Source organism: Anomaloglossus baeobatrachus, chromosome 4, assembly GCF_048569485.1.
Source record: "Anomaloglossus baeobatrachus isolate aAnoBae1 chromosome 4, aAnoBae1.hap1, whole genome shotgun sequence".
Taxonomy (NCBI): Eukaryota; Metazoa; Chordata; class Amphibia; order Anura; family Aromobatidae; genus Anomaloglossus; species Anomaloglossus baeobatrachus.
In genome coordinates, this window is record NC_134356.1 from 508830125 (window position 1) to 508854285 (window position 24161).

Consider the following 24161-nt stretch of genomic DNA (forward strand, 5'->3'; position numbering starts at 1 on the left):
TTACATTTTTAATAATAACTCTCCCCAAGACGGGAGGCACATTTCTTAAACGTTGCATAACGGTTTACGGTTACGGTTTCCGCTCTCTCCCACCCAAGCAACCTGGCCCTGATGCTGCCCCTAAAGCCCAGGCAGCACCCCTTGACCCACAGTCCAGCACACGGTACCCGAGCGGGATCTGTCCTTCCCTCCAGAGGGTAGCCACCGGTTCCTTTGGTGGCTGGGCCCCAGCCTGCTCTGCTCAGGGCCCTCCCTCCAACCTGCCTCTCCGGAGGCGGCATTGCGGAAAACGGTAACGGTAAACAACTTGTTTACAAGCCACTTAACGTTTGTGGTTGCCCTGCAAGTTCACGGGCTTGTCCATGGATAGTTCCCATGCAAAACTTTAAACGGTCCCCACAGGGACAACGGTGCCGGCTCCAGCCGGTTCAATCACAAAGCAAATCAGGTAACTGTTCGGTAATTATAATTTTCTTATCATTCTTTCAAACTTTTAAACAAACAAAATGGTGGTCCTAACGGGGACGGTGCTACGGGCATCCGCTGCCCTACTCCGGACTTTCAGGCTCCAGTGCTCCTTCCAAGGGAGGGGGCGCGGCGCTTGCTCGGGCCTCTGGGCTGCCCCTCAGTTTAGCGTCCAGCGCGAACCACCCCCGCTCCCCAAAGAACCGAGTGTATTGCACGATGTCACCCGGCATCAGATTGCGACCGGGATGCTCCTCAGGCAGGTGGGCATTCACATCCCGCCGGGCTATAAACACCTCGGCCTCCAGGCCCGGTTCGTAGATGAACCCATAGCCCCGGCGGACATCAAACCGCCTCACCTGCCCTCATGCAACGGTCCCTGGACACGGGATGTTGCTTGCCGGAGGTTCTCTTTCTCCCGGATCGCTCTGGCCACCAGTTCGGCCTTCTTCCGCTCCCTCTCGGCGATCTCCTGGCCCAGCGGTACCGGCTCCCTATCCCAATACGGCGCTGCCGCCAGCGCCGGCGCACGGGTCGGGCCCCGCGGGACATCCTGGACGTTGCCCACTGTCAGGAATCTGGGCGGCATGTCCCGCGGTGTCTTGGCCTTGGGCGCTGCCTTGCAACAACAACCCGGCGCTACCTCAGCCGAGGTGTGGGGGATGGGCATAGGGGCTTTCCGCTGCTGGGCCTTCGGCTCGGAGCGGGTCATCGGCTCCGGCTCGGGGGGTTTTTCAGGGGATGCCTCCGGTTCCACTTTCGGCGTCTTCCACGGTAACACCTCCGGTGTGCCGCGGGCTCCGGCTACAGGTCGGCCCGCCTGGGCGGGGACGCTGGGTACTGCTACCGGTTGCGGTGGTAGCAGGCCTAGTGGCGGGGTCACGGCCTCCGGGACGGGTGGCGAGGGAGGCAGCGGGGGGAGAGGGCTTGGACCGGGCCCCACAGCCGCGATGACCGGCCCTTCAAGGGCATCGGGACGTGGGTCACTCACCCTCCCTTTCTCCGCCTCCTCCTCGCGTCTCCGCACGGTGGCTATAACATCCGCCATGTCGGCCTCCCACTCCTCCATGAGGAGCTGCATCCTGACCTGCAGCCTTTGGTAGAGCTGCGCAGTTCGGATCTCCACCCACGCCGCGGTTCCAGGCGCGGGGGCTACGGTGTCGCGGGACGGCATCCACATGATGGCTTCTCTTTCCAGGAACGGTATGTGTGCAGAGTCCTGGCGTCCCTGCTTTTATAGCTGCAGCTACATGCGTCCAGCCGCCATCGCGTCCCCCTTAGCTCTTTCCGGCCCCTCCTCTCTCGGGGCGGGGTTTTGGCCTTCGCGCCTCTACTACTCGAGAAGACGCTTGAGCGGGAACTTTTCGCGCCAAAGATGGCGGCTTCTGAAATTTTTCTGCCGGATACCTCCGGCGGTAACAAGGCGCACCTCTACCAGACGGCAGAGCGGTAAGATCCTGTTCGTGACACCAAGTTGTCGCGGGCGGGGAGGAGGGTGTCAGCACACTACGCTCACCCCCTTCTGCTCGGGTCCGGCGGCCGCTGCTCAGTGGTGGCTCGAGCTGTAGGCCGGATCCCGGGGGTTCTCGAGCGGCACTCCTCGCCCGTGAGTGAAAGGGGTTGGTTGGGTGTGGGAATTGGTTATTGTCCGTGACGCCACCCACGGTTGTGGTGATTTCACCACCGCTGCTCGATATGGGGATCCCGGGGATGGTGATGCGGAGCAGCCAGGTGTTGTGTTGCCCCTCCGTGGGTAGGGGTTGGTGATCCCGGGGCCCGGTGATGGTTTGGGAGGTGCTGGGCCTGGTGGGCGCAGGGACGCAGGGGCAGCGCTGTGCCTTGCGGCACTGTGGTACTCACTCAGCCTGAGACGTGGACACAGTTTTTACGGTAAACCATACGGCTGGTAAGACGGTCCCACGGACGGCTGCACTTGCTCTCCCGGTAGGTGACAGTGATGTCCCTTTTCCTAGCACCTTGGTGTACTTGTTGGTTGCGATGGGTCCCCACCGGTAACCCGCTCCCCGGCTTCAAGCTGGACCGGGGGAGCTCTACTCTTTGCCCGCAGGCGCTGGCCCTAAGAAACTGGTGCCTTGGCGGTGGCGGTGTCTCTTCTACACTGGCTGGGCTGTTGCCTTCAATCGGGACTTGGTTGTTGGGGGATCTACGTCCCCTTCACTGACGGATTCGGCAAATTATGGCGACTCCAAGCCTTGCCGGGGTCCGAGAGGCCCCTGCCCTGGTGCTGACTGTCCTTCGGAACACTGCTCCAGACCGCCGGGCACACAGCCTACGGGGTCCTTCCAGGAACTTCCAAACGGTCCCCCTCCAGACAGTCACCGCCGTTGCTGACCTTGCTGACCTGTCCTGCACACAGCTGGACTACTTCAGGCTTTCTCTCTGTCACCACTCTTGCTTTCCTCCTTTACCACTTCACTACTTGTTTACTCCTCCACTTAGCTCCTCACTCAAGCTCCCCCTGAGCTAATCTGCCTGGTTTCTCCCGCCTCCAGTGCTGTGAACTCTTTGGTGGGCGGAGCCAACCGCCTGGCCCACCCCCTGGTGTAAATCATCAGCCTCTGGAGGAAGGCAACAAGGATTTTTGGTTAGCTTAGTTGTTCCTACCTGGGATGTAGGGTGTGGTGGTGTGTGACCTGTGTCCCCTGGCTTGCCCAGGGCGACACATTCCCCCTTAGCAAAATGCAGACCGTCCACGGGCTGCCGTCCAACACCGGTTTTATTTTTCTGAAAAAGATAACATAATAATAATATAACATATTTACATTTTTAATAATAACTCTCCCCAAGACGGGAGGCACATTTCTTAAACGTTGCATAACGGTTTACGGTTACGGTTTCCGCTCTCTCCCACCCAAGCAACCTGGCCCTGATGCTGCCCCTAAAGCCCAGGCAGCACCCCTTGACCCACAGTCCAGCACACGGTACCCGAGCGGGATCTGTCCTTCCCTCCAGAGGGTAGCCACCGGTTCCTTTGGTGGCTGGGCCCCAGCCTGCTCTGCTCAGGGCCCTCCCTCCAACCTGCCTCTCCGGAGGCGGCATTGCGGAAAACGGTAACGGTAAACAACTTGTTTACAAGCCACTTAACGTTTGTGGTTGCCCTGCAAGTTCACGGGCTTGTCCATGGATAGTTCCCATGCAAAACTTTAAACGGTCCCCACAGGGACAACGGTGCCGGCTCCAGCCGGTTCAATCACAAAGCAAATCAGGTAACTGTTCGGTAATTATAATTTTCTTATCATTCTTTCAAACTTTTAAACAAACAAAATGGTGGTCCTAACGGGGACGGTGCTACGGGCATCCGCTGCCCTACTCCGGACTTTCAGGCTCCAGTGCTCCTTCCAAGGGAGGGGGCGCGGCGCTTGCTCGGGCCTCTGGGCTGCCCCTCAGTTTAGCGTCCAGCGCGAACCACCCCCGCTCCCCAAAGAACCGAGTGTATTGCACGATGTCACCCGGCATCAGATTGCGACCGGGATGCTCCTCAGGCAGGTGGGCATTCACATCCCGCCGGGCTATAAACACCTCGGCCTCCAGGCCCGGTTCGTAGATGAACCCATAGCCCCGGCGGACATCAAACCGCCTCACCTGCCCTCATGCAACGGTCCCTGGACACGGGATGTTGCTTGCCGGAGGTTCTCTTTCTCCCGGATCGCTCTGGCCACCAGTTCGGCCTTCTTCCGCTCCCTCTCGGCGATCTCCTGGCCCAGCGGTACCGGCTCCCTATCCCAATACGGCGCTGCCGCCAGCGCCGGCGCACGGGTCGGGCCCCGCGGGACATCCTGGACGTTGCCCACTGTCAGGAATCTGGGCGGCATGTCCCGCGGTGTCTTGGCCTTGGGCGCTGCCTTGCAACAACAACCCGGCGCTACCTCAGCCGAGGTGTGGGGGATGGGCATAGGGGCTTTCCGCTGCTGGGCCTTCGGCTCGGAGCGGGTCATCGGCTCCGGCTCGGGGGGTTTTTCAGGGGATGCCTCCGGTTCCACTTTCGGCGTCTTCCACGGTAACACCTCCGGTGTGCCGCGGGCTCCGGCTACAGGTCGGCCCGCCTGGGCGGGGACGCTGGGTACTGCTACCGGTTGCGGTGGTAGCAGGCCTAGTGGCGGGGTCACGGCCTCCGGGACGGGTGGCGAGGGAGGCAGCGGGGGGAGAGGGCTTGGACCGGGCCCCACAGCCGCGATGACCGGCCCTTCAAGGGCATCGGGACGTGGGTCACTCACCCTCCCTTTCTCCGCCTCCTCCTCGCGTCTCCGCACGGTGGCTATAACATCCGCCATGTCGGCCTCCCACTCCTCCATGAGGAGCTGCATCCTGACCTGCAGCCTTTGGTAGAGCTGCGCAGTTCGGATCTCCACCCACGCCGCGGTTCCAGGCGCGGGGGCTACGGTGTCGCGGGACGGCATCCACATGATGGCTTCTCTTTCCAGGAACGGTATGTGTGCAGAGTCCTGGCGTCCCTGCTTTTATAGCTGCAGCTACATGCGTCCAGCCGCCATCGCGTCCCCCTTAGCTCTTTCCGGCCCCTCCTCTCTCGGGGCGGGGTTTTGGCCTTCGCGCCTCTACTACTCGAGAAGACGCTTGAGCGGGAACTTTTCGCGCCAAAGATGGCGGCTTCTGAAATTTTTCTGCCGGATACCTCCGGCGGTAACAAGGCGCACCTCTACCAGACGGCAGAGCGGTAAGATCCTGTTCGTGACACCAAGTTGTCGCGGGCGGGGAGGAGGGTGTCAGCACACTACGCTCACCCCCTTCTGCTCGGGTCCGGCGGCCGCTGCTCAGTGGTGGCTCGAGCTGTAGGCCGGATCCCGGGGGTTCTCGAGCGGCACTCCTCGCCCGTGAGTGAAAGGGGTTGGTTGGGTGTGGGAATTGGTTATTGTCCGTGACGCCACCCACGGTTGTGGTGATTTCACCACCGCTGCTCGATATGGGGATCCCGGGGATGGTGATGCGGAGCAGCCAGGTGTTGTGTTGCCCCTCCGTGGGTAGGGGTTGGTGATCCCAGGGCCCGGTGATGGTTTAGTAGGTGCTGGGCCTGGTGGGCGCAGGGACGCTGGGGCAGCGCTGTCCCTTGTGGCACTGTGGTACTCACTCAGCCTGAGACGTGGACACAGTTTTTACGGTAAACCATACGGCTGGTAAGAGGGTCCCACGGACGGCTGCACTTGCTCTCCCGGTAGGTGACGGTGATGTCCCTTTTCCTAGCACCTTGGTGTACTTGTTGGTTGCGATGGGTCCCCACCGGTAACCCGCTCCCCGGCTTCAAGCTGGACCGGGGGAGCTCTACTCTTTGCCCGCAGGCGCTGGCCCTAAGAAACTGGTGCCTTGGCGGTGGCGATGTCTCTTCTACACTGGCTGGGCTGTTGCCTTCAATCGGGACTTGGTTGTTGGGGGATCTACGTCCCCTTCACTGACGGATTCGGCAAATTATGGCGACTCCAAGCCTTGCCGGGGTCCGAGAGGCCCCTGCCCTGGTGCTGACTGTCCTTCGGAACACTGCTCCAGACCGCCGGGCACACAGCCTATGGGGTCCTTCCAGGAACTTCCAAACGGTCCCCCTCCAGACAGTCACCGCCGTTGCTGACCTTGCTGACCTGTCCTGCACACAGCTGGACTACTTCAGGCTTTCTCTCTGTCACCACTCTTGCTTTCCTCCTTTACCACTTCACTACTTGTTTACTCCTCCACTTAGCTCCTCACTCAAGCTCCCCCTGAGCTAATCTGGAGGTTTCTCCCGCCTCCAGTGCTGTGAACTCCTTGGTGGGCGGAGCCAACCGCCTGGCCCACCCCCTGGTGTGAATCATCAGCCTCTGGAGGAAGGCAACAAGGATTTTTGGTTAGCTTAGTTGTTCCTACCTGGGATGTAGGGTGTGGTGGTGTGTGACCTGTGTCCCCTGGCTTGCCCAGGGCGACACACTAGTATGCAGAGGGATTAGCTTAACCCCTTTGATGTCTTGGACCCAGACTGCTGGGGGCTTATTGTTAATGCCTTGGGGGAAATGTATTAGATACCTGGACTTTCCTGTATGTATTATTACTTTCCCTGTACTTTAGGCATATTTTGCAACTCCTTTTGATCTTGGTCCCCACGTAGTGAGGTTTCTCCTTATATCCTCAAATTACTGTTACAAGGATAGGAAGTAGACGTTGGTATACTTCTTTTAAAGGTTATTGTCTAATAAAACGTTTGGATTGAATATACTCCACTGTGTGTTCTTACACATTTTTTGAACAAGTATAGCAGAAGTTAATCCCATTATTGGGAATTTAAAATTATGGGAATATTATTGTTCAGGCAACACTTGTTTGTATGACAGGTTATAAAGATATGTTCCCCTATTTTTCCATGAAAATTGTATCAATGAGAGCTGCATAATGTAGGAAAAAATACCCCGATTCCAACAATGTATCACTTATTTTACAGTGTACAGCGGTTGTGAAACAATCAGAGTTTTTAGATGGAGCATGTAGCAGAGCTCAGAAAGCTAGCCCCGCCCACACCCCTTTATATGTACATTGTATATTGACAGAAAGCTGCTTATCTGTGCTGAAGGCTTGGCTGAACAGGGATGCACGTGGTCAGTGATAATCATCTGATGATACAACACTTATTGTAATGAAACAACACCACACAGCCTAATAAATGACACATCACTGTCCCCTACATCATGCTGTCTTCAGATTACATAGCAGAAGCCTCTTGACAAATTTACTTTAATATGAAAATCTACAGACACATTTAGTACATTACCCACACATGAGTGTTATATACCTTGTAATAAATATGACTAAATGAGACCCTGCTGGAGAGGTAAAGTCAGTGGGGAGGCTTACAATCTACAAGGGAAGGGCAACAAAGCAATAGGTGAGGGTAGAAGCTGCTTGCATGGTATCGTAGAGGCAGGAGGATTATTGGAGGCTGGGGACTTTTCTGACAACATTTTTCAAGTTGCTTTTGCAGGTGGGGATAAAGCTTGAATAGTTAACGGAGCAGATTCCAGAGTATGGGAGATGCCCAGGAGAAATCTGGTAGGGTGTTATGTGAGAAGCAGGTGAGAGGAATGATAAGTCTAGTAAGGAGCAGAGATTACATGTGGGGAAGTATCGGGAAATAAAGTCAGAGATTTATAGAGGGGAAAGGTTATGCACAGCCTTGGGTGCCATTGTTAGTATTCTGAACTGAATTCTTTGTCCAATGGCTAGCCAGGGAAGGGATCAGCAAAAAGGAACGGTGGACTATTAGTGATGGACCAGTAAAATAACTGGACATCCTGCTTAAGAGTGGAAGGAAGCCAGGGTCAGATGACAGACCATAGAGTAGCCGGCTGTAGTCTAGGTGGAAAGTGATGGGGGCATGCACTATTATTTGTATTAACGCAAAGATGTTGAATTTGAGCTGAAGTATTTGATCAAATTATAATACAAATATGACATTTTGTTTTTCAGTTCTTGGCCTGTTCCACTTGCTGGAGGAATGGTCTTGGTGGTAATAATATTATTTTCTCGTCTGCTGGTGATTCAGAAACCACCCAAAGATCCATTGTTCCATGGTATGTATATGTGACGCCCCTGGACTATTCAGGTTGTCACAGGGTACTGCACGCTCTGTCTCTACAGTGCAGGATTCAACCCCCCCATGGTTCTGGGTCTCCATCCTGCAGTACTGCCTCCACCAGCATTTACAAATCCTAGATACACTTTGCACCACACCTGTCAGGCACACCAGTGGGCTGCTTAAGCAGGAATAGGGCCGCCCACCTAGGGGTCAGACAGGGAGGTGGGAGGTGTCAAGTGAGTTCAGTGGTAGCCCTCGAGCTTTGAGGAGCTCAGAGGAAGCTGGGAGTTGGAGCTACCAGGGGAGAAGCAGACTAGGTCACAGATGGTGGTCTGGACCTAGAGGAGTGGGACCCCCGGTCTCAGGGGATTGAGGCTAGGTACCTGGAACCTGTCTTGGAGGACTGTCAGCAGCCTGGGCCTAATCACCGGTCCAGGTCCGAAGTCACGACGGGATACACGGACCCTAGGTTGGGGAGAAGCTTCAGGCGACCCGGCTCCGACGAAGGTCAGAGATCGGGAACAACTCAGTTCTTGCTTTTTAGATGGCACTCCGGCTTTTGAAATGATTTAATCTGTTTATACTTTCCTAGTCCCCCTTTAAGGTACTCCACAGATGAATCAAAATAGAGGGAATGAATCGAGAGACCTATAAGGGCTTATAGGAATTATGTGTCTCTATAGATATACCAATTGATGTTACATAGAAGACCACTGGGATACCTGGATGCCTGACTTTTCTACACAACAAAATGATGAGATTGTTGCATTTTTTTTTCTTGGCTGTGAGAACAACATACATGACCCTATGAGACGGGCAGACAGTACATCTGGGTAGTTCAGTGTCAACTTCATTATTTAGAAATAATTTTGTTCCATGCTACGATAAGGGAAAGCTACATAGAGAACGCAACCAAATTAAATTGCTTGGCATTTGGGTGCAGTTGTATACCCATGTATTAGAACAGGCATTCTTCTGTAGATACAGTACTAGTTGTTTGGCATTGGGTGCTCTTGACTACCCATACTATAAAATATATGTTTTATCTACTGTGTAGTTATTATTAGCCGTCGCTCTTTCATTTTAATCATCTGAATTAAAAGTTTTGTTTTAATCTTTTGCTTGACACTGTATATAGAAAAACGCATCCTGAAAGAACACACAGCAGATGTGGAAGCATCACACGAAATCATACATAAACATACACAGATACATAAATAATATAAGTAAATAAGTATATAGTAAATAAAGTAAATTAAAGTAAATAAGTAAAATAATATAAGTAAACGCATTGCACTAGATGTAACTGGCCAAGACCAGCTCAATGCAAATACTTATTTTAATGAGTAGTAAGAACCTATGCATTATTCCTTCTCCACAAGCCAATAGCAACAAGATAGAGGACTGATAGGTAAATATAAGACTTAACCTTTAATAATTATAATAAAATATTACAGAACACCTTTGCATAAAGTGCTCCAGTGCTCAAACGTGCCCAAAATTAAATACTAAAATAGGAATGGACATCCACCATTCACACCTCGTCCACTATCGACACTAAATGGTGAAGTAGAGATGACAAATCAAAAAGACTTCACCCCCACCTCACCAACCCATGGGGGATCACAATGATCATTTAAGTCAATAATGAGACTCCCACCAGTCACAAATACCTATGATGGATTGGCAATATCAAATTCAACAAACCTATATAAAATTATATTATATTCCAAGTATGGTAATTAGCTGCACACTCCACCTAAGTTTTCTAAGTCACCAAAAAAAAATGAGCAGTGCCTCATATTCTAATTGATATTACCGGACTACAATGGTAGCTCTCAGTAGGCAAGTGACATAAAACATATTTGGTCAAGAAAAATAAATCACAATGGTGATGTTATCTTACATAGAACGGTCTCACCCATCTGTAGATGTGCTGTCTTTAGAGGTTAGCCGCTTATTGTGTCCAGGCTTCCAGCATATCCAAAGTGGGACCTTCAGCCCTATGCCTATTACTGAGCACTATGACCCCAACTCCTGCCCTTACAAGGGCAAGTCACAGCTGGTTCTCCACTGGTTATACCCTCCATGATCCCATAGACCTCCTGACATGTTTCGTGTGTTAGGACTCCTCCGGGGAATCTTGTATACAGAATAAAGGGTATAAATGCAGGTACTCCAGCCTACTCAGACACTAACCAGTTCAGCAAATGACTCAAGTCTCTAATTAGCATAAGAGCAGCGAGGGTTATAAGTGATTGTTTTAAACATTCATATTAGTGAACATCAGGGCTGGTTAGGGAGAGCATTTGGGCAGACAGGTATCAATACTGCTGGACCAGAGAGCATAGGGGACCTGACAGGCTCCCTTTAAATTGTGTAAGAATGAGCAACCACTTATCACACTGCCAACAAAACCACAACCCAGGTAGATAGTCCCAATATCTCGACAGTTTGTGTATTATATTACTTTCAGACTGAATGACACACTGAGGACTAAATATTTCTTTCTTTTTTAGACAAAATGAACCAAGTTCTAGGTCTAGATTGTATGTAACTGGATATCTCTAAAAAGTTTGTTCATTTTATTTAAAATAAAACAGCTTAGCAGAAGTACAAATTACCGGAAAAGTCTATCAGAATTACAGAAGCCAAAGCTTTGCCTCTTTTCTAATATTTTAAGAAGGTTATATCAGTTACATATGAAATATTAGGCAGTATTACCAGTGTGTCATGTATATATCACGGTGGCTCAGTGGTTAGCATTGCAGCGCTGGGGTCCTGGGTTCAAATCCCACCAAGGACACTATCTGCAAGGAGTTCTCCCCGTGTTTGCGTGGGTTTCCTCCAGGTACTCCGGTTTCCTCCCACACTCTAAAGATATACAGATAGGGACTCTAGATTGTGGGGACAGTATTGCCAATGTATGTAAAGCACTATGGAAATAATAGCGCTATATAAATGAATAAAATTATTATTATATATATATATAGTCTTTTGTATACTGATTATTTTATTTTTCTACTTCTACATTTCCTCTTCGTGACAATGCTGCTTTTGGGGCTTTTTGTCAGCAACATTTTCGTCTCCATAGACAGTACGGGAGGCTAACGTATACTTTTCAATATTGTTTCATTGTTTTGTATATATCACTTCATTTAGTAAATGTAAATATCTAAAACCTGGACCTTACATTTTAATTCCCAATCAAAGAACACTTTAAGGCCCTGCTTTTCTAGGACCACCCACAAACATTTCGAAGAAGCCCATTTTCTTGGATATTTGCACAGATTTCTCCCACTTGAGCCCCCCTCATCACAGGATTGTCCCTGGATCATTCTGCGCCTCTCTAATACATTCTCATTCACTAACAGAAAGCAGAGATCTTAAAAGTTGTGTGGCATTGAAACAGAAATATAATAAAAAGTTGCAGAACTTTTAATTATATGGTAATTTTTCATTTACATAGAACTAGGGGGAAAAAAACAATTATTACCAAATGCACCCAGAACAGTTGTGGGTCGAGTCTTGAGGTCACTCTGCTTTTAGAAAATAAATTGCCATTAAATTTGTTTGCCTTAACATTCCATGTTTTTCCTTGCAGTGTATGCAGTATTCGCCTTCACCAGTGTGGTTGGTCTTATCATTGGGCTTGAACAAGATGGAATTATAGATGGATTTATGACTTTGTATTTAAAAGAGGTAAATTTAATTTCAACTCCGTGGCACCACACAAATCTGCAGCTCAAAATGTACGCCACATAGAAATATACTTCTCTGTTCATAGATAATGTTCTACACTTACATGCATATTTGAAGAGTGTCTAAAGATGAGTGAGTACCTAGCTATTCGTACTTGCTATACTCATAACAAATACTGTCTAATACTCGCGTATTCATCCGAATATCGTGTGCAATGCAAGTCAATGGGGAAAAAAATCAAAAGTAATGAGTAACCCGAATGCCGTACTATTCGTGCGAGTAGTGAATAGTGCGAATTCGGGATACTCGTTACTTTGCGAGTTTTCCCCATTGACTTGCATTGCACACACTATTTGGAACGAATATGCGAGTATTAAGCTGGGTTTACACTAAGCGACAGCGACAACGACGTCGCTGTTACGTCACCATTTTCGGTGACGTAACAGCGACCTTGTAAGTCGCTGTTATGATCGCTGCTTAGCTGTCAAACACAGCAGAAGCAGCGATCATAACGTCGCTGTGCTACATGTGCAGAGAGCAGGGAGCCGCGCTTAGCGCTGGCTCCTTGCTCTCCTAGGTACAGTACACATCGGGTTAATTAACCCGATGTGTGCTGCAGCTACATGTCACAGTGCACAGAGCAGGGAGCCGCGCGCACTGCTTAGCGCTGGCTCCTTGCTCTCCTTGCTACAGTATACATCGGGTTAATTACCCGATGTGTGCTGCAGCCACATGTGCACAGAGCAGGAGCCGGCGCTGGCAGCAAGAGCGGAGGCTGGTAACGAAGGTAAATATCGGGTAACCAGGGAAAGGTCTTCCCTTGGTTACCCGATGTTTACGCTGGTTACAGCTTACCGCAGCTGCCAGTGCCGGCTCCTGCTCGCTTCATTTCGTCGCTCTCTCGCTGTCACACACGGCGATGTGTGTGTCACAGCGGGAGAGTGACGACCAAAAAATGAAGCTGGACATTCAGCAACGACCGGCGACCTCACAGCAGGGGCCAGGTCGTTGCTGGATGTCACACACAGCGACAGCGACGGGACGTCGCTGCAACGTCACAGAAAATGGTGACGTAGCAGCGACGTCGTTGTCGTTGTCGCTGTGTGTGACACCAGCTTTAGACCGTACTCATTATGAGTATAGCAAATACGAATAGATAGATACTCACTCAACTCTGAGAGAGTCCCAAACAAGTGCCAGAGGCAAATTCTATTTATTGCCTTTGTATAAATGAAAACATATGAGTGTTTTTGTGTCTTCCCCTTGTATTGAAAAGCATTTGTTTTGTTTATTAGAGTGAAAAACTACTGTGTACCAGTCAAACATTGTGTCCATAGGCTAAAGTTTCTCCTTATGGAGAAAGGTGATGTAAGGCTATGTGCGCACTAGGCGTTTTTGCCGCGTTTTTAGCGGCGTTTTTTACCGCGTTTTTGTGCTGAAAACGCAGTGACATTGCTTCCCCAGCAATGTCAATGGGTTTTCATAAGTGCTGTCCCCACACAGCGTTTTTTTTTAGCTGCGTTTTTGTGGTGACCACAAAAACGCAGCATGTCAATTATTTCTGCGTTTTTCACTGCGTTTTTCACTCATTGAATTCAATGAGATGTTAAAAACGCAATGAAAAACGCATATAGCCGCGTTTCTATGACTAAAAACGCAGCTATACACGCAAGGGGTGGGTACTACAGTGACGTGTACAGGAAGAGGATTCCTTCTGTTGGTAAACACAGAAGCATGAATCCTCCCGGTACCGTCACCGCTGCCTCCACCTCCCGTCCTGTGCATGTCAGCTCCGTGCGGCGCCATGTCTGGGCGGGAGGTGGAGGCAGCGGCGAAAACCAAAGTGAACAGTAGAAAAATAAAAAAATGTCATATACTCACCTGTCCGCAGGGTCCCGGTGCAATGCCCGCTCCCATCTCCTCCCGGTCCCGCCGCTCTGGCTGTGTGCAGTCTCCCCGGCCGGCAGGACCTTGCTTGCAGGACCTGGCGAGGGATCACCTGATGCAGTCACCTGACGCATCAGCTGATCGTAGTCTCACCGGCTTCTTCGCGCCCGGCCGGCTATCAGCTGATCCTGCCGTCAGGGGACTTCATCAGCTGATTACCGGCAGCTCTTGCAGCGATCGGACGGGATCAGACTCCTGTCCAATCGATCGCTCCAGGAGCTGCCGGTAATCACCACAGCACACAAGTGAGTATTATTATTTTTTTTTTTTCTACTGATGCATCAGCTGATTGTATAATCGGCTTTTATACAATCAGCTGATGTGTGATGGGATTCAGGCACTTGAACCTGACACATCATCTGATCGCTTTGCTTTCCAGCAAACCGATCAGATGATATTGGATCCTGATTGGACGGCGCGGGACCCTGACCCAGGATTACTGCGGAGGGGGGTTAATTTCAATAAAGATGGAGTCACTAATTGTGTTGTGTTTTATTTCTAATAAAAATATTTTTCTGTGTGTTGTGTTTTTTTTTTTATCATTACTAGAAATTCATGGTGGCCATGTCTAATATTGGCGTGACACCATGAATTTCGGGCTTAGGGCTAGCTGATAATATACAGCTAGCCCTAACTCCATTATTACCTAGCTAGCCACCCGGCATCAGGGCAGCTAGAAGAGTTGGATACAGCGCCAGAAGATGGCGCTTCTATGAAAGCGCCATTTTCTGGGGTGGCTGCAGACTGCAATTCGCAGTGGGGGTGCCCAGAAAGCATGGGCACCCTGCACTGTGGATTCCAATCCCCAGCTGCCTAGTTGTACCCGGCTGGACTCAAAAATTAGGCGAAGCCCACGTCATTTTTTTTTTTTAATTATTTCATGAAATAATTAAAAAAAAAGGGCTTCTCTATATTTTTGGTTCCCAGCCGGGTACAAATAGGCAGCTGGGGGTTGGGGGCAGCCCGTATCTGCCTGCTGTACCCGGCTAGCATAGAAAAATATGGCGAAGCCCATGTCATTTTTTTTTCTTTTTGGGCAAAAAACTGCATACAGTCCTGGATGGAGGCTGCTGAGCCTTGTAGTTCTGCAGCTGCTGCCTGCTCTCCTGCATACACTAGTGAATGGAGGATGCTGAGACTTGTAGTTCTGCAGCTGCTGCCTGCTCTCCTGCATTCACTAGTGAATGGAGGATGCTGAGACTTGTAGTTCTGCAGCTGCTGCCTGCTCTCCTGCATACACTAGTGAATGGAGGATGCTGAGACTTGTAGTTCTGCAGCTGCTGTCTGCTCTCCTGCATACACTAGTGAATGGAGGATGCTGAGACTTGTAGTTCTACAGCTGCTGTCTGCTCTCCTGCATACACTAGTGAATGGAGGATGCTGAGACTTGTAGTTCTGCAGCTGCTGTCTGCTCTCCTGCATACAATGAACATTTTGAAGAAGGAAATGACATCAGACCTTTTTTTTTTTTTTTTTTTTCATCAACAATCTTTAATGGCATTGTGCACTGATTAAAAACGCAGTGAGCAAAAACGCAGCAAAAAACGCACCAAATCGCGGCAAAAACGCATGCGTTTTTGCCGCGTTTTTTTAGCCGCGGGTGCGTTTTTTAGACAAAAACGCACATAAAAACGCAGCGTGAAAAAAACGCCTAGTGCGCACATACCCTAAAGGAGACATGCAAAGAGGAATAGATCAGGGACTGTAGTGCCTCATATTGCAGGTAGCAATCCTAAAAGTCAATATTGACCCTTGTGCTAAATGACTCAGGATTAGTGATGAGCGAGTACTAAAAAGCTCGGGTGCTCGAAGCTCGGGCCGAGCATCCCAAGATACTCGTGTACTCGGGCCGAGCAACGAGCCCAATGTTATCCCATGGGAGACCCGAGTATTTTTGTGAAATGACCCCCCGGCAGCATGGAGAAACCCTAAAAATGTCACAAAAGTCTCAGAAGAGTGCTCAAATGACATGGCAACAGCATGGGGAAGACCCCTTGAAGCATTTATCACTGAAAAGTCACAGCTGTGAACAATTTTGTCCGCGTTTTACGCCATTTTTACGGACTCACCAGAAAACCTTCCAAAATGACCCCAAAATGATTTTTCATGGCGGAAATGTTAAGGGCACATACCCAATAGTGAGATAGAGCTGGTGTATGTTACTTTTTGAGATTAATACATGAAAGATTTTACGTGAAAACATTGTGTGGCACTCCGATGTCCCTGAGAAGAGACGTACATGAAGGCCTCTTGAGTCTAATGTGCCCATTTTGAGGAAGTGAGTCTTTGTAGTATTTTCCTTTGCCAGGGCAGTCCAAAATTGTGAGGTTCACCAATGCCCCTGCATACAGACGTGCATGAGGGCCTGTAAACCTGAAGTGCCCATTGGAAGGAAGTGGGTCTATTGTAGTATAGCCCTTAGGCAGGGCAGCCAAAAATTGGGAGGCTCCACGTTGTCCCTGGGTAGAGACGTGCATGAGGGCCTTTAAACCTGAAGTGCCCATTGTAAGGAAGTGGGTCTATTTCAGTATAGCCCTTTGCCAGGGCAGCCAAAAATTGGGAGGCTCCACATTGTCCCTGGGTAGAGACGTGCATGAGGGCCTTTAAACCTGAAGTGCCCATTGTAAGGAAGTGGGTCTATTTCAGTATAGCCCTTTGCCAGGGCAGCCAAAAATTGGGAGGCTCCACATTGTCCCTGGGTAGAGACGTGCATGAGGGCCTTTAAACCTGAAGTGCCCATTGTAAGGAAGTGGGTCTATTTCAGTATAGCCCTTTGCCAGGGCAGCCAAAAATTGGGAGGCTCCACATTGTCCCTGGGTAGAGACGTGCATGAGGGCCTCAAAACATTAAGTGTCCATTTTAAGGAAGTGGGTGTATTATAGTATAGCCCTTAGGCAGGGCAGCCAAAAATTGGGAGGCTCCACGTTGTCCCTGGGTAGAGACGTGCATGATGGCCTGTAAACCTGAAGTGCCCATTGTAAGGAAGTGGGTCTATTTCAGTATAGCCCTTTGCCAGGGCAGCCAAAAATTGGGAGGCTCCACATTGTCCCTGGGTAGAGACGTGCATGAGGGCCTCAAAACATTAAGTGTCCATTTTAAGGAAGTGGGTGTATTATAGTATAGCCCTTAGGCAGGGCAGCCAAAAATTGGGAGGCTCCACGTTGTCCCTGGGTAGAGACGTGCATGATGGCCTCAAAACATTGTTCCCATTGCAAAGGAGCGGGTCTCCTGTCGTTGTAATGTCCATTCTGCAAAGAATGGGCGAAAAAATTTACCACTGGGGGTATACCTGAAACAAAGGCCTAAGTATTGCAATTTGTAACGGTCATCATCATGGTGGCGCATGAGGAGAAGGAGGAGGAGGAGGAGGAGTCCAGCGATTATCCAAAGTCCAGAAGTGTGTACCCATGGGTGAGTGGAGGTACATGGCAAACTTTAAATTCCGCTCTCATTTGCTGGTGGTGTGGTGAAGTCTGGCCCAATCCAACCCTTGTTCATCTTGATCAGAGTCAGCCTGTCAGCATTTTCAGTTGACAGGCGGGTGCGTTTATCTGTAATGATTCCACCTGCGGCACTAAAAACACGCTCTGACAAAACGCTAGCAGCAGGGCAGGCCAGGACTTCCAAGGCGTAGAGAGCCAATTCATGCCACGTGTCCAGCTTGGATACCCAATAATTGTAAGGCACAGAGGAATGTCGGAGTACTGTTGTTCGATCTGCAAGGTACTCCTTCAGCATCTGGGCAAACTTAGGATTTCTTGTGGCACTACCCCGCACCTCAGGGGCTGTGGTACGTGAGGGGCTGAGAAAACTGTCCCACATCTTAAAGACTGTTCCCCTACCTCTGGCGGATTGGACTTGTGCCTCTCTCGGCTGTACGCCTCGGTTGTCCACTGATTCATGACCTATGCCGCTAGCGTTTTGTGAGGGGAATGCTTTGCCTACTTCCGTGAGTATGGCCTTCCGAAACTGCTGCATTTTGGTTGACCTCTCCTCCACGGGAATAAGAGACAAAAAGTTCTCCTTGTAGCGTGGGTCTAACAGTGTTACCAACCAGTAATGATTGTCGGCCAAGATGTTCTTAACGCGAGGGTCACGAGACAGGCAGCTTACCATAAAGTCAGCCATGTGCGCCAGACTCTTAACAGCCAGGACTTCAGTAGCCTGACCAACAAGATGACTGAACATGCTGTCCTCCTCCTCCTCCTCCTCCTCCTCCTCATCTACCCTGTCCTCTGGCCAGCCACGCTGAACCGAGGATATGACTGGTGTGCATGTCATATCCTCAATTTGGCCGGAGAGTTGCTCCATGTCTTCATCCTCCTCCTCGTCATAGTCCTCCACTGCACGTTGTGATGAGACGAGGCTGGGCTGTGTGTTATCACCCACACCCACTACTGTTTCTTGCTGCAACTCATCGCGCTCCGCCTGCAATGCATCATGTTTGTTTTTCAGCAGAGACCGTTTTAGAAGGCAGAGTAGCGGTATGGTGACGCTAATAATGGCGTCATCACCACTCACCATCTTGGTGGAGTCCTCAAAGTTTTGGAGGATGGTACATAGGTCTGACATCCATCTCCACTCCTCAGGTGTTATGTGTGGAGTTTGACCCATTTCCCGACGGCTTAGGTGATGCAGGTACTCAACAACTGCCCTCTTCTGCTCACATATCCTGACCAACATGTGCAGAGTTGAATTCCAACGCGTGGGGACATCACACACCAGTCTGTGAGCCGGAAGATGCAAACGGCGCTGAAAGCCGGCAAGGCCGGCTGAAGCAGTAGGTGACTTTCGAAAATGTGCAGACAGGCGGCGAACTTTTACCAGTAGATCAGACAGCTCTGGGTATGACTTTATAAACCGCTGAACCACGAGGTTGAGCACATGGGCCACGCATGGAACATGTGTCAGCTGGCCTCGCCTCAAAGCCGCCACCAGGTTCCGGCCATTGTCACACACGACCTTTCCTGGCTTTAGGTTCAGAGGTGTGAGCCAGTGATCTGCCTGCTGTTTCAGAGCTGTCCACAGCTCTTCTGCATTGTGGGGTTTGTCACCTATGCAGATTAGCTTCAGCACAGCCTGTTGCCGCTTCGCCGAGGCAGTGCTGCAGTGCTTCCAGCTTGTGACTGGTGTGGAGGGCACAGTGGATGAGGATGCGCAGGAGGAGGAGGAGGCTGAAGAGCATGACATTCCGGAGCTGTAGAGTGTGGGTGAAACACTGACTGAGGTAGGGCCTGCAAACCTTGGTGTGGGAAGGACGTGTTCCGTCCCTCGCTCAGACTGGGTCCCAGCTTCCACAATATTAACCCAGTGTGCCGTCAACGAGATGTAGCGGCCTTGCCCACAAGCACTTGTCCACGTGTCTGTGGTTAGGTGGACCTTGGGTGAAACAGCGTTGTTCAGGGCACGTGTGATGTTTTGTGACACGTGGTTATGCAACGCGGGGACGGCACACCGGGAGAAATAGTGGCGGCTGGGGACCGAGTAACGTGGGACAGCTGCCGCCATCAGGTCACGGAATGCTTCAGTCTCCACCAGCCTAAAAGGCAACATTTCCAGCGCAAGCAGTCGCGAAATGTTAGCATTTAGAACTGTGGCATGTGGGGTGTTGGCAGTGTATTTGCGCCTGCGTTCAAAGGTTTGCTGAATGGATAACTGAACGCTGCGCTGGGACAAGGACGTGCTTGATGATGGTGTTCTTTCTGCGTAGGCAACTGCAGGTGCAGGAGTGGAGGAGGCTTGTTCGCAGGCAGCATGGACAGAGGATTGGCTCGCATGCACAACCAGCGAAGACGTAGCAGTGACATCAGCAAGCACTGCTCCTCGACTCTGTTGTACTTCCCACAAAGTCGGGTGCTTGGCTGACATGTGCCTGATCATGCTGGTGGTGGTCAGGCTGCTAGTTTTGGTACCCCTGCTGATGCTGGCACGGCAGGTGTTGCAAATGGCCTTTTTTGAATCATCTGGATCCAACTTAAAAAACTGCCAGACTCGGGAAGACCTAACATTTGTACAGGCACCTTGTGTCGTCGTGTTGTTCCGGGGAACGGTTGCCTGACTTCTGCCTGGGGCCACCACCCTGCTTCTTACTGCCTGTTGTGATGCTACGCCTCCCTCCCCCTGTGCACTGCTGTCCTCGCTCTGCATATCCTCCTGCCAGGTTGGGTCAGTTACTGGATCATCCACCACGTCGTCTTCCTCTTCCGCACCCTGCTCCTCCTCCTGACTTGCTGACAATTGTGTCTCATCATCGTCCACCACTTGTTGAGACACGTTGCCAACTTCGTGAGAACGTGGCTGCTCAAATATTTGGCCATCTGTACAGACGATCTCCTCATGACCCACTTCAATATGAGCTGGCGAGAGGCCAGAATGTGTGAATGGAAACGTGAACAGCTCTTCCGAGTGTCCAAGTGTGGGATCATTAATGTCCGAGGAGGACGTGTACTCAGCCTGGTGGTAGGAAGGAGGATCAGGTTCAGAAATGTGCGGTGCAGTATCACGGCTACTGACACTTGACCGTGTGGAAGACAGAGTGTTTGTGGTGGTGCCAATCTGACTGGAAGCATTATCTGCTATCCAACTAACAACCTGTTGACACTGGTCTTGGTTCAAGAGCGGTGTACTGCTGCGGTCCCCAAGAATTTGGGACAGGACGTGCGAGCGACTAGATGTGGCCCTTTGTTGTGGCGAAATTAGAGCTTGCCCACGACCTCGGCCTCTGCCTGCACCACCATCACGTCCACTTCCTTGTTCCTTGCCAATGCCCTTGCGCATTTTGCAATGCTGTGCACTGCTGACGTGTATATTCACTACTTGTGCGTTATATCAAAGTGTGTGGAAATTGCACACAAGTGCACCTGTACGCTGCCACCAACAGGCACACACGTGCGGTTTTAAAAACCAAGCACGGACGCAATAATAACCTAACAGGTTTTTTTGGGGAGCGACAATTACAGACAAGTCAGACACTATCTGGACTGTTTTACACTGTGTACACCAGCCCCAGATATGATGAAGGCTGGTATACGGTCACCACTACCCTGCCTGCCTGCCTGCCTGTATACTGGTACAATAGTCCTGACAAGGACTCTTTTGGTCACTAGCCTGTATTCAGACCTGGCTATACCCTGCCTGTATATAGCAACAGTAGTCCTGAGAAGGACTCTGCTACTGTACTCCGACCTGGCTATACCCTGCCTGCCTGTATACAACTAGAATAGTCCTGAGAAGGACTTTTGGTCACACTGTTTGCAGCCCTGCAACTGAAAAAGCTATAAAGGGCCGCAAAGCTTTCCCTGAATCAGCGACACTCTCCCTACACTGAATGTCTGAATAGCTGTGAGCAGAGCACAGCGCGCCGGCCGATATAAAGGCTCGGTCACGCTGTGCAGGCCGGCCAATCACTGCAATTCCACAACTAACAGGGCTGTGGCATTGCAGTGGTCTGCCAGCCAATCCCTGCATGAGGGCTGGCTCTCAAAAGAGCGCCAACATGCAGAAATGAAGACCACGAGTACAGCACGAGTATCGCGAGATTACTCGGTCCCCGCCGAGCAGCCCGAGTACAGCGATACTCGTGCGAGTACCGAGTAGTGACAAGCATGCTCGCTCATCACTACTCAGGATAAGAAGCCAAGCCAGGAATTACATTTGTACATATGTGTTTTGGGTTTTCCTCGCATCTGTTGTTCCCTGAAGAGGCTCCATATATAACTTTCCAGGGAGCTAGATCCAGACATGCCGGCAGATGCTGCACAAACTGCTTTGGAACGATGAGTGTTCCTTTATATAGTAATGCTGCTCACCTGCTTCTTCACATTTGTTGAGCATGCGTTTGTTGTTGCTGTATGTCCGAGTTTCATGCGGCATTTGAATCTCAGGTGGCAATATAAGTCGATGAGTGCGTGGAAATCATTGGATTGCACTTGCATAACGTCTGAGAGCAGTCCAATTTCAGCGCATTGACACAATGGAGAAGATGGAGAAATTTTATTTTCCATCTTCTCACAGTGTGTCACGCTAGGTTCAGGGAAGTACCAAGGGAACGGCAAAAGGGAAGGGAAGCAAAACCCTGCGTTTAGAGAAAGGGGGAGATGGTGACCCCTGACCAAACCTACCACTGGTCCCTGGGGTCCCTCACCACCCTAGATAGGTTCTGCACTTATGCACCGAGGCAGATACCTAACCCTGGGATGACCCTAGCGCTGGGCCATAGATAGGGAATGGCTGGGATCAGTTCTTCGTCAACCCCACTAAACAATAAAGAAAACGCAAGGAGGACGCACGGGGAATAAAGTGCATGAACTACTTATCCACAAATGACTCAGGTGGAAGTTTCAGCAACAATACCACAGATGAGTACAAGCTGCCTGCTTGCATCCAGAGCTTGAATGAACTGAATATCATCAGCACATATTCAGGGAAAATGAGAGTATTTAAACCCAAGGGGAGATACAGATAATTAGCAGCTGAAGGGAAGAGGAGCTCTGCTGGGTCTTAAAGAGAAAAGGATGAAAACCCAGCAGAAGAAATACCTAGTTCACTGAATACTGATAGCAGAAATAATAGAAAGTCAGGGAGCATTTTGCGCAGCCAAATGCTTTGACCTTCTATTGCTGGACACCACATGACTGTCTATCACCAGTGACACACCTGTGACACAGTGTGATCCGATTCTCTCATCCGAGTGAATGGGATCACACTAAGCTGACACTGATCAGATTTTGCTCAGAATGTTATTTATATAATCGGCTCGATAATCTTGGATGGGAGATTTAATGTCCGTCTGCCCTTAGAGCTTGAACAGACGACTGTATAAATCAGACATGTGCTATCCAATATTTTATCAGATAGCACACTGACCCATGTTTTTCAATGAGACAGTGAAGATGACAGATTATTTTTACTGACACAATCTGTCGGTGAAACAAATCCTAGCATGCTGCTATATTACTCTGAAATCAGAGGAGACTCATCCATTCAAGTCTATGGAGGCGAGAAAAAAATCGGATACCACAGTATGTAATTTAATTTTTATAGATCCATTAAAAATCTGACATGTGAGTGGCCCCAAAGACTAACATTGGCCCAAGTGTGATTGCTCGCGCTCTGAAAATACATCCGTCTGCACCTTAGCCTGATAAATTAATCTATCCCACGTGCTCATAGCAACCTGACCATGGCTTAATACATACACAAGTCATTTTAAAAGCTACTGTATTTCAATCTGTATGTGATTGTTAGATTTAGTCTGTGCCAGTTCCATTCTTTTCTCCTTAAGAAACATTTTAATCCACCTTGCAGCTTTTATTACAAAGTTATTTCTGTTCCAAAACAGAAATCTCTTTATGGGTTAGTTTATTTGTACTTTAATGCGAAATACAGAATGGAAAACATTTTCTGTAAACTACTGTTGTACAGTATAAAAGCAATATTTTTCAGTTTTTGCTGAATTCCCAAAAAATAAATTATTAAGTTACCTATTGTTCTATAAATAAATACTCAGACTTGCAAATGCACAGTTTAGGAGTCTGCAAAGAAGCATTTCAGCTGCTCAAGCAATAGTATAACTATGGAAGTGTTGATGCTACAAATTACCAAATTACAAGTATCTTCTTTTTTCACTAAATAATATGGAAATTTGACATGCATGACAGTACATTGGACTGTTGAAAGCAAGAGTACCATAGCTGATACTCCAGAGAATAGGGTGATCACACAATAGTCATTGCCGAAAGTGTTAGGGTATGTGACCACGATCAGGACCTGCTGCATCCTTGACACAGCCGTTCTTGACCTACAGGGGCGTGAGTCTCCTCCACAGGAGACCGCTTCTACCCATGACCATGGTCCGGGCTCGGGCAGTTGCGGTCTCTCTTTTGTTCTCCCTGCGGAGAATGCTTGTGACTCCACAGCAAACAGTTGACATGTTTGCGGCTCGGAAAGCCACACCACAGGACAGTTTACGCTGCGTACTGTACACACACAGTGGGCATGGGATTTCTAGAAATCCCATATACTGTGCTTGTAGCGTACATCGCCGCGTTTTGGATGCAATTGAAGTATGCTGTATCCAAAATGCTGTGAACACGATCGTCGGCACATACCCTTAAGGGCACTTTATACGCTGCCATATCGCTATCGATATCACTAGCGAGCGTACCCGCCCCCGACGGTTTTGCGTCACGGGAAAATCGCTGCCCTTGGCGCACAACATCGCTTACACCCATCACACGAACTTACCTTCCCTGCAACGTCGCTCTGGCCGGTGAACCGCCTCCTTTCTAAGGGGGCGGTTCGTGCGGCGTCACAGCGACGTCACACAGCAGCCGTCCAATAGAAGCGGAGGGGCGGAGATGAGCGGGCGGAATATCCCGCCCACCTCCTTCTTCCTCATTGCCAGTGGACGCAGGTAAGGAGATGTTCGTCGTTCCTGCGGTGTCACATGTAGTGATGTGTGATGCCGCAGGAACAACGA

The 24161-nt window shown here is 50.0% G+C and overlaps 1 protein-coding gene across 1 annotated transcript in view; it reads left to right on the top strand.

Annotated features, from left to right (window-relative positions):
• The window catches only part of TM6SF1 (transmembrane 6 superfamily member 1), an 81499-nt gene that overhangs the window by 16979 nt on the left and 40359 nt on the right, over window positions 1-24161 (top strand). Inside the window, exons 2-3 of the mRNA XM_075342770.1 lie at window positions 7924-8027; window positions 11637-11734. Coding sequence (XP_075198885.1) covers window positions 7924-8027; window positions 11637-11734 — 202 coding nt within the window. The remainder of the gene's footprint in view (window positions 1-7923; window positions 8028-11636; window positions 11735-24161) is intronic.